Source organism: Salvelinus sp. IW2-2015, linkage group LG15 (assembly GCF_002910315.2).
Source record: "Salvelinus sp. IW2-2015 linkage group LG15, ASM291031v2, whole genome shotgun sequence".
Classification (NCBI taxonomy): domain Eukaryota; kingdom Metazoa; phylum Chordata; class Actinopteri; order Salmoniformes; family Salmonidae; genus Salvelinus; species Salvelinus sp. IW2-2015.
This window is the reverse complement of record NC_036855.1, coordinates 48,545,641-48,557,215: the sequence shown is the minus strand read 5'-3', so window position 1 is coordinate 48,557,215 and position 11,575 is coordinate 48,545,641. Positions and strand designations below refer to the sequence as shown.

Here is an 11,575-nt window from a genome sequence, read left to right as displayed (position 1 = left end):
GAAGTGGTGAGAGAAAAAAGAAAAATAAGAGAAACAAATTAAGAGACAGGAAAGAAAGAAAGAACGAAAGAAAGAAAGAAAGAAAGAAGGGGGAAAAAGGGACAGAACAATTCCAACAACTACATGCAAAGAAAAGACAAATGTTGGACATGCAAACGACATTACAAGGTAAAAGCTAAGAGTAGGAATCCCGTTTTTTTTGTTTTTAAATAAGTTTGTCAGCAAATTGTTTTGTATTTACAAGGCGAGTGGCTGGAGTGATGTCTTTGATGTTGTTATCACACAACGAGGAGGAACGCACAGTTATTATCAACAGAGGGCTGGCTCATTCCTCTCAAAGAGACTAGTCTACATTCTTAAATTACCGTAAATCATTTTCCAAATGTATATATTACAAGCTTTCTCATCGAAGCTGGGAAAGAATGAATGTTCACAAAAACATTTAGAGAATGATCAACGATCAATAAATTAAAACATGACAAAAACAATCCTTAAATTATCTGATACATTTTCTACATCATTTATATAAATAACCCAGAATAAATTAAAACAAACATGACAAAAAAAAATACAATAAGGTACACAAATATACACAATAATTATGTCCACTATTGTCTGAATCCTGCAGATATTTCAAAGGAACATGAACAAGACAAAATGGAAGAAAATTAAACCCTGAAATTATTCATCCCTACAACATTTAATCGATAAAACACGTCCAAAAAGTAGAAAACACAGAAGATAGCGATACGTTCTTAGCTTAACATAATGTCACAACTACACAAACGGTGTACATATGGGAACATACTGTAGTTAGTCTGTACAACAGAATAGATCATTCATTTGTGTACCCTCCCTCCCCATTGCCCACCCAAAGTCAATTAACTCAATTTCATTTCATTTACAGCAATGACACAGAGTCTGAATACGTCTAAAGTGTTAAAATGCTGTAGCTCACAAAGAAGGACTACATTAAAAAGAATTACAATCCAGCCAAAGTTTAGCCAACGTTCAGCCAACGTCCATCCAACGTCCAAGAGTCGCGCCTCCTCTCTCCAACTTTCATAGGAGCCAGTGGTTCTACTTCCATTCGTCTTTGTGCACAAGTCTATACATCCCCCCAGTGTGTATGTGTGTAGGAGGATAGACAATGAGGAGAGAAAGGAGGAGAGAGGATGCGTGTAGTATAGGTTTGACAAACATCATTGTCTTTTTAAGGCTTTTCTCCAACTCTTCGGCTAATATGTCTCTGGGTGTCTGTCACGATGATGAGAGAGTCTCTAGTACTCTAATGTTTAGTCTAAGTGTGTGTGTGTGTGTGTGTGTGTGTGTGCAGGTGGAAAGAAGGAGAGGTGCATGGGGAGGAGGGGGACAGCAGTGTGAAGTATGTGAAGTCTTTCTCTTGTCCTCCGTCTCTGGCTCACTTACTCCCGTTGTTGACAAAGTGCCCCAGGTTGGGACACACACTGTCCTCCATCTTGTTTCTCTAATAGGTTTTAGTGATGATCCCTGGTGGTAGAGACAAGGTCAAGCCATCATCACAGAGCAGACACACACACACGCACACCAACACATCCCACGGCGTGGGAAAGGGACGAGGGGGTAGAGGAACAGAAAAGAAACATGGCTACACGTGGTACTTGTTATCGTGAAAATACTGATCAATGATCGATTGCTAAACTCAAAGAGGAGTCATTCCATTATTATACAGTACAAAAGTTTCTCCCTGTGATAACCAAAAGTTGAATTTTTTCGAGACACAAACACACTAAGCCTACTGACTAAAGCAAAGAAACCAGCAGCATCTCTCATTTCATTTCTCATCTCTCACACACTCTTGTGGGTTTTGTATTGGGTTTTGAATGACCTGATAACAGGTGGTTATTATCTAGTCATGCAACAGAGAGCTAGCTACTTCTCTCCGGTCTTAAGGTTGTTCCCCAGTCCGGCTGGTGGCGGCCATCTTTGTTTGTTTGTCTTTGCCCAGAAGCGGGGGGCATTTAGAGTCAGTGGGCTGAGTGGGCGGGGGACATGGCTCGTTTCGCCTGCTGCCGGGGGCATGCTTGGCAGGGGCGGGGCTAGGTGTGCCGGGTGTGCCAGGGGGGTTGTGCGACGCCTGGCTGTTCTTCTCGTCTGAAAAAAGCTGTTTAATTACGTCAAAGAAGTTACTCAACGGGCTGCCTAGGTACAAAGATGGGAAGAAAAGAAAAAGAGAGAGAGAGAGAACAAACAACGAATGAGCAATGGGGTTAACGTGAGGAGGAAGAGGAGAGGGTGATAGGAGGAGAGGGTGATGATGAGGAAAGGACTGGAGGTATTGTTCCAGGAGGTAAAAAGGAGACTCGCTAGCCACATGGATGGTAAAAAAGAGGATTTGATTATATGTGTTAGACTGTTAGTATATACAGTACCAGTCAAAATATTGGACACAGCTACTCATTCAAGGATTTTTCTTTATTCTTACTATTTTCTACATTGTAGAATAATAGTGAAGACATCACAACTGTGAAATTATACATATGGAATCATGTAGTAATGGTATACAGAAGATAGCCCTATTTGGTAAAAGACCAAGTCCATATTATGGCAAGAGCAGCTCAAATAAGCAAAGAGAAACGACAGTCCAGCATTACTTTAAGACAAGAAGGTTAGTCAATCCGGAAAATGTCAAGAACTTTAAAAGTTTCTACAAGTGCAGTCACAAAAACCATGTAGCACTATGATGACACTGGCTCTCATGAGGACCACCACAAGAAAAGGAAGACCCAGAGTTACCTCTGCTACAGAGGATACCTTCTTTAGAGTTAACTTCACCTCAGATTCCAGCCCAAATAAATGTTTCATGCTTGCTTGGGCAAAGAAACAAGCAATGGACATTAGACCGGTGGAAATCTGTCCTTTGGTCTGATGAGTCCAAATTTGAGATTTTTGGTTCCAACCGCCATGTCTTTGTGAGTTGCAGAGTAGGTGAACGGATGATCTCTGCATGTGAGGTTCCCACTGTGAAGCATGGAGGAGGAGGTGTGATGGTATGTGGATGCTTTGCTGGTGACACTGTCTGTGATTTATTTAGAATTCAAGGCACACTTAACCAGCATGGCTACCACAGCATTCTGCAGCAATACTCCATCCCATCTGGTTTGCGATTAGTGGGACTATCATTTGTTTTTCAACAGGACAATGACACAACACACACCTCCAGGCTGTGCAAGGGCTATTTGACCAAGGAGAGTGATGGAGCGCTGCATCAGATGARCTGGTCTCCACAATCACCCGACCTCAACCCAATTGAGATGGTTTGGGAGGAGTTGGACTGCAGAGTGAATGAAAAGCAGCCAACAAGTGCTCCGCACGTGTGGGAACTCCTTCAAGCCTGTTGGAAAAGCATTCCTCATGAAGCTGGTTGAGAGAATGCCAAGAATGTGCAAAGCGGTCATCAAGGCAAAGGGTGGCTACTTGTTTAACACTTTTTTGGTTACTACATGATTCCATATGTGTTATTTCATAGTTTTGAAGTCTTCACTATTATTCTACAATGTAGAAAATAGTAAAAAAAAAAAAAATAATACCTGGAATGAGTAGGTGTGTCCAAACTTCTCACTGGTACTGTACGTTAATTCCGTCTCTAGGATGAGGTTATGGTGCATCAGTATTAAAGCGCTAAATTAGGAGACCAAAAAGTTTGAACAATAGTAATCCATTAAAAAAATGTAGGGTTCACATAAAACCTGTTGGGCTTTTGAGTCTCTGTTCTACCTGGTTGGGGTGAGAGTGGTGACATAGGAGGGCTAGCTTGAGCTATGGAAGGGTAATGACTAAAATGACACGGTTTGGGACAGGGGTGTCCAAATCTATATCCTACTGAGTGCAGTTTTTTGTCCAGCCCTGCTCTAACACTCCTGATTTAGCTCGTCAAGATTAGAAGAGGATTAGTAGAAATAGGAGTGGTAGAGCAGGGCTGTAACCAAAGCCTGCACGCCCAATTGCTCTCTTTCTGAAGAAAGGAGGGAGGAGAGGAAGGGATGGGAACGTGAGTAGCATTTCAGAGTACCACAAAACATAATGTCTTGCCTTCCAAGCTCCTGGTAACTATCCCAATCACCACAATAAAAGCATACCTTAGAATGAGTCCATACAGTGCTCACAGACAAACACAGACAATGTGAACAACATGCCATCATCACAATAACATCACTCATCACACAACCAATTTCACTTTCAAGTAAGAGGAATTTTAGGGCCGGTTTCCCGGACACAGTTTAAGCCTTGTCCTGGACAAAAAAGCATGCTCAATGGGCATCCTAAATTGGAAGTGCTTTTTAATCCAGTAACAGGCTTAATCTGGGCCTGCGAAGCCAGCCCTTAGTGTTGCACTGAGAGTCAAACATAGACAGGTTTACTCCTAACTTTCTTGAAATCTATCAATCTAACTGCCCTTTTAAAGGTGGGTGTTTTTTTGTTGACCAAACACAAAATACTTACACAATGTCATCTTGCTATCACTTACCATTGTTCTTGTGCTACATAGCCATTTGTTACTGATGGTCTACAATGTGTTTCACCCATGGAATGGACGGGAGGGGGAGTGGACATTAATGTGCATCCCAACGCACACTGTGCCATACAGCCCCATGCAAAGGATTATACGCACGCACGCACGCACGCACACACACACGCACACACGCGCGCAGCTGTGCATTAGTGACACCATAGTGCGTTGATGGTGAAGAGGTTAAGAGTCATCAGGTGTAGTGAGGGAGGCTCAGGCTAGTAGCTTGCTGTTTGCCAATCGAGTGAGTATTTCATTAGGGAAACAGTGGGTATTTGATTAATTTAGTATTTTATTGTGATTACATATTCAGGGAAACAGTGAGTATTGTCTTAGTGGTTCTTACCACGCTTGGAGGGTTTGCTGGTTAGAGTGTCTGTCCGCTGAGAGACATCTGGGAGCAGAGTACACAGTTACTCTCTAACACACCTCTATAGTGTCAGCTGGTATATACAAATGAAGAATTGTATAAATCTTTACATACATTTAGCATTTTTTTGTCTGAAATGAATGCGCATGGGTCCTTTTCTATGAGTACGAATTATGGCTGTTATTAAACTTGGAATATCTTGGAATATATTAAACCTGGAATATCTCCGCACCGCCAAGCGCCTCAACTATAGGCAAGCTCGATGGGCCCTGCTATTCACTCTGTTCAACTTTACCATCTCCTACCGCCCGGGGTCCAAGAATGTGAAGCCGGATGCGCTCTCACATCTCTATAGCCCCGCTGCTACACCGTCGGATCCCGAGACCATCCTCCCTACCCCTTGTCTAGCGTCTGCACTCATCTGGGGTATAGAGAACCAGGTCCGTGAGGCGCAGCGTTCCCAGCCATTTGCCTGCAACCTGTTGTGTAATAAACATCTGAGATTCAAACTGTCTGTCTCCCGTGTCTGCATCTGGGTCTTATCCTGAGTCGTATTGTGCAGTTTCATACCCTAAGAAGACTCGAGGCTGTAATCGCTGCCAAAAACGCTTCAACAAAGTACTGAGTAAAGGGTTTGAATACTTATGTAAATGTGCAAAATTTGCTAACGTTTCTAAAAAACGTTTTGCTTTGTCATTATGGGGTATTGTGTGTATATTAATCAGGGGGGGTTGGGGGGGACGATTTAATCTATTTTAGGCTGTAACATAACACAATTAGAATTTTAGGCTGTAACATAAGAAAATGTGGAAAAAGTCAAGGGGTCTGAATACTTTACGAATATAACTGTTTAAAACCCAATCGGAATACTTTTTCTATTGGAGTTCTGTGTTTTGGCGTGGATATATAGCGTTTTGCCACACAACATGATTATTTGTCTAAAATAAATCAATTCTCTAAAATAAAATTACCTTGCAATATTTTCAACAAGATAATGTCTTTTTTTCACTAGCCCATGGCATGGTAAAATAAAAAGAACAGCTCTATCTCTTTCACAAGATGTGTTTTAATGAATGTCAATTCACCAACATTTCAGAAAATGTAAATATTGCGTTTTGGAATCAAAACCCATCAAATGGGAAGTCTTATTCTTACTTTGCATGGATGTTTAAAGTCCGTGCATTTCAAAGGGGGAGGGTGGGTGTCTACCTCCATTGCTTCTCTTCAGACTTTCTGTTTCTCTCTGTCTCTACCCGTCTGTCAGTCTGTCTCTCTAGATAGGTCTCTGACTCTCTGTAGGTAACTCTTTCTTGTTCTCGATCGATCTCTTATCTATGAGGTAAATTAGCTGGGTAGGGTGAAAGCTGATGGGAGATTAGAAATATTCTACTTGGGAGGGGGGGGGGGCACTCAAAGTACAAAAGGACGAGAAAATGTATTTGCGCAAACAGACACATTCACGCACACGTTTGCACACACGCACACACAGACACCGGCCTTCCTTTTCCCCATGAAATATTCACACGTACAAATGAAGTCAGAATTCATACAGTACGAGTGTCATCTGTAGTAGCTAATAGTACTCTTCAAACTTGGCACCGCATGCAGTCCCCTCTGGTCTCGGACACTGAAGGAGTGAGTGCAAACAGATTGCACAGATCTGTTTCAAATATTAGACTAGCGGTTGATTTAATATTCGTAAAGGTTGTGGTTGGTCAAATAGTTTTTGGGCTAAAACACATGCCCTCAGTGTGTCGTTGTCATACGTGGCACACACTGTTCAGTATCAGTGTGTGATATCTAGCATCCAGTGCATTAATCCACCCCAGAGCCATAGGCACACAGAGTTAGGCAAACTCAGTTTCAGAATGACCTATATTATATATATATATGACCATATTGGCACCAAAAAGACCAAGACCATCACATGCATGGAATATTTGGAGCCGACATAGATGATCAGTTTCCAGACTCTGTGTAGAATGTCTATGGCTCTGGTTGAAACCTGCGCATTCCACGCAGCATGCCAGACCAGTCATTCAGTTATTTTAGTGATTCTCTGACAAGTACAGTTAGATTGAAGCTGTGGATGACGACCAAAAGCAGGCTGGGATGGACTGACAGGTGAAAGAGGGTGAGAGGAAAAGAAGGAGATAGAGATGGATAGAAAAGGGATAGAAAATACAGGGCTAGAGGGTTGTGGTCAATTCCAGCTCAACTCATTCTGGAAAACAACTGAATTTCAGTAAATTCATTGGAAATCAACCACTATTTGAAATTATGTTTTTTCAATTCATTACTTGAATTTCAATGAATTCCCTGGAATATGGTATAACCTTTGACCCCAAACCTGAAAAAGGGACAAAGACATGGACAGATGACAAAGAAAACAGAGAAAAACTGAAAGAACGAGAAATAAAGAAAAAGAAAGAAAGAAAGAAAGAAAGAAAGAAAGAAAGAAAGAAAGAAAGAAAGAAAGAAAGAAAGAAAAAGAGAGTGAAAGCAAAAAGAGGGGTGGGGATGAGTTATTGATGGAGAATGTGGTTGAGGTGTTGCATACAGTGAACAATTTAAAGAGGGATGGGGATGAGTTATTGATGGAGAAAGTGGTTGCATACAGTGCCTGATAACAGTTCCCATCTGTGACAGGGTGAGTCAAAGGCATTCAAAGTGCTAAGACTGCTAGCTGGTACGTGTGCTAAATGTGTGAACTAGAGAGTGGGGTCAAACCAGTGTTACTCCTGGTCTAAGAAGTAGGTAGGTGTGTGTGTGTGTGTGTGTGTGTGTGTGTGTGTGTGTGTGTGTGTGTGTGTGTGTGTGGTATGGTGTGTGTGTGTGTTTGTGTGTGTGTCAGGCCAGCTTGCCAGCATTAAAGGGAAATAAATAAAAAAATCCAACTTCATATTCATTATCCCAGAGACCCCCCCCCCCCAACAATATTGTGAAAATGGCATGTTTCTATGTTTTTGTAGTAATAAAATGACATCAATCAATCCAATTAGTTAGACAATGATAGGAAATGCCTACTTCATAAATGGTTAAAATGTTCAAATGCACACGATGATTTAATTGGAAACACTTATCTTCCTCTTTATCTTTTTTTTTATCTACAAAACATAGAAACATGTAACTTTTCATGTATGTGATGTTGAGGTGGTTGCTACAGATGCATGGAAGTCAGGAAAGTTTAAACATTTTAGCAGACATGTCCCTTTTTAACACACCTGGTACACTTCCCAAGGATTTGATGATGAGTTGATGTATTTGAGTCCAGGTTGTTAAGCCTAGGCCTGCACACACCATACGTGGGCCAAGAGCGTAAGAAGATGCTCTAGACCTATTAAAATTTCTATTAGTATGTTCTATGTTAATGTATGTACCATGTCTCATCAGCAGTGGGTTCTGTTATCAATTGATGAAAAACCCCAAAGTTAATACAATACAGGCACATAAAAAAAAACAAACAAGGACAAGTTGAAGAACAGAAACGTTGACTCTGTCTTTCTTTTCTTCCATTCCTCCCTGCGTCAACCCATCTTTCCTCCCAGAATATCAAACTATATTAATAACATAATGTAGCTGAGCTAATGTGTAGGGGGATTAGTTTTGATAGGTTACATCATTTTGGTCCTTATTATCTAACATGGGAAGGTTAATTAAATTCTGCGTGCGTAGTTTCCATGACTGAGCTCTGGTGTGTGAATGCAAAGAAAGTCAGGAGAGAGTGTGACGTCTCGAAAGATAGCAACGTTGTTGCTTTGTTGGTGCCCGGTGCATCTGCCATGGTTTGGCGCCATGCACGTGGATGATGCTTTTGTCAAAGCGTGTGAGTCGAGACGCGCTGTGACTGTGGGCGTTGCCGTGCAGCTTACGGGATGCCGAAGACGGGGGTGGGGGTGAGTGGGGGGGGGGGGGTAGTGGAGGGGTGTCGGGGCGGAGAAGGTGAGGTCTCTCTTACCAGAGATCTGCTGAACCCCGGGCTGGTCATGTGAGCTCATCAGTTGAGCCTGAATGGTCTCAACCACACGCTTGAAACGGCGGCTGGGACCTGGTGAGAGAGGGGGAGAGGGGGAGAGACAGAGAGAAAAATCAGGGATGTAGAGAGTGAGGAGGAGAGAGAGAGCATGAGGAAAGAGATATAGAGGAGGTGGAGGAAGGGAGTGAGAGAGAAATAGAGAGAAACAGTCCTAGAACTTGATTGACTGAAAAATAAGAAATACTTTTGAAAATAACCAGAATGATTGACAGAAAATAAGCTTGTGACGTTGAAACACACAATGTCACACCAGTAGGACGCAAAGATGTTATGAAATGTTATGAACACAATGGTATAATTTCCATTATATTTTTCTCACAATAGCCTTAATGAAGCTTCAATTTTAAATCAGGCACATGTAAATCTCAAAGGAATTCAGCTGAATTAAATGAGAGTCTGTTCAACATAAATTTAACATAAATGATCCACATGGGAATAAGCAGAGAAACTGCAGAGACAACACAGAATATTTGGCTGGAGATGATGCTCCAGTGTCATTGGCCAGAGGTTGTCCTTTGAGACTCAGCAGGGACTAAAGTGCAGTGTGATTATGGTGGGAAAAGGTCTCTGTTTCTCTGTCCTCCTTCTCACCAGGCTTCTGTGTAATGGTGCTTGCATCAGCTGGTGTATGTGCTTGTACTTGTGTGTACATATTCAGGAAGTGTCTGTGTGTATACAGTGTTTGTGTGTGTATGTTAATGTGTGTGTGTGTGCACGCATGTGCCTGCCTAACTGCCTGCCTGTCTGTGTGTGTTACCTGAGAGCAGGGTGAAGGTGACCGAATAGATGCCGTTCTCTTTGGTGGCGGCGGTGCTCTCTGTATAGGTGATGTCCACCTGGAACTTGACCGGCTTCTGAAACACTGTAGGGCCGGCTGTAGACTTATACTCCGCCCGGAAACTTGTCTGACTGATCACACTGTGGCTCAGACTGGGGATCTATATGAGAGAGAGGAGAAGGGGGGGAAGGTGGGAAGCAGGGGGTAGGAAAGCAGAGGGAGAGAGATGGGAAAGGGAGGTGGAGGGTGGGAAAGAGAAAGCGAAAACAAAGAGATAGCACAGGAAAAAAAGAGAGAAAATAATCTGTTTCAATACAGAGACCGTGTGTGACTAGTGAGAAAAATAATATGTACAGTGCCTTCCAAAAGTATTCATCCCCCTTGGCGTTTTTCCTATTTTGTTGCTGTCACGTTCCTGACCTGTTTTCTTTTGTCTTGTATTTATTTAGTTGGTCAGGGCATGAGTTGGGTGGGTTTGTCTATGTGTGATTTTCTATGTTGGGATGTTTGTGTTCGGCCGGGTATGATTCTCAATCAGAGGCAGCTGTCAATCGTTGTCCCTGATTGAGAATCATACTTAGGCAGCCTGGGTTTCACGTGTGTTTTGTGGGTGTTTGTTCCTGTGTCAGTGTTTGTGCCACACAGGACTGTTTCGGTTTTGTCACGTTTGTTGGTTGTTTTGTATTTTGAAGTGTTTTGTTGACTTTCATTAAATAATGAACACTAACCACTCTGCGTTTTGGTCCTCTCCTTCTGTCAGCGAGGACAGCCATTACAGTTGCATTACAACCTGTCATTTAAATAGATTTTTATTTGGATTTCATGCAACGGACATACACAAAATAGTCTAAATTGGTGATGTGAAAAAAAGAATAACTTGTTTGAAAAGAAAAGTATTTTGCTATGAAGCCCCTAAATAAGATCTGGTGCAACCAAATACCTTCAGAAGTTACATAATTAGTTAGATTGCACACAGGTGGACTTTATTTAAGTGTCACATGATCTGTCACATGATCTCAGTGTATATACACCTGTTCTGAAAGGCCCCAGAGTCTGCAACACCACTAAGCAAGGGGCACCATCAAGCAAGCAGCACCATGAAGACCAAAGAGCTCTCCAAACAGGTCAGGGACAAAGCTGTGGAGAAGTACAGATCAGGGTTGGGTTATAAAAAAAATATCAGAAACTTTTAACATCCCACGGAGCACCATTAAATCCATTATTAAAAAATTGAAAGAATATGGCACCACAACAAACCTGCCAAGAGAGAGCCACCCACCAAAACTCACGGACCAGGCAAGAAGGGCATTAATCAGAAAGGGAACAAAGAGGCCAAAGATAAGCCTGAAGGAGATGCAAAGCTTCATAGCGGAGATTGGAGTATCTGTCCATGGGACCACTTTAAGCCGTACACTCCACAGAGCTGGGCAGAAAAAAGCCATTGCTTAAAGAAAAAAATAAGCAAACACGTTTGGTGTTCGCCAAAAGGCATGTGGAAGACTCCCCAAACATATGGAAGAAGGTACTCTGGTCAGATGAGTATACAATTTAGCTTTTTGGCCATCAAGGAAAACGCTATGTCTGGCGCAAACCCAACACCTCTCATCACCCCGAGAACCTCATCCCCACAGTGAAGCATGGTGATGGCAGCATCATGCTTTGGGGATATTTTTCAGTGACAGGGACTGGGAAACTGGTCAGAATTGAAGGAATGATGGATTGCACCAAATACAGGGAAATTCTTGAGGGAAACCTGCTTCAGTCTTCCAGAGATTTGAGACTGGGACGGAGGTTCACCTTACAGCAGGACAATGACCCTAAGCATACTGCTAAAGCAACACT

At 42.3% G+C, this 11,575-nt stretch overlaps 1 protein-coding gene across 1 annotated transcript in view; it reads right to left on the bottom strand.

Moving 5' to 3' along the window:
- Positions 1–6: 6 nt before the first annotated feature.
- The window catches only part of LOC111974396 (serine/threonine-protein kinase BRSK2), a 174,920-nt gene continuing 163,351 nt past the window's right edge, over positions 7–11,575 (bottom strand). Inside the window, 3 exon segments of the mRNA XM_070447367.1 lie at positions 7–2,181; positions 8,878–8,967; positions 9,713–9,893. Of these exon segments, the coding sequence (XP_070303468.1) occupies positions 1,928–2,181; positions 8,878–8,967; positions 9,713–9,893 (525 nt within the window). The 3' untranslated portion in view covers positions 7–1,927.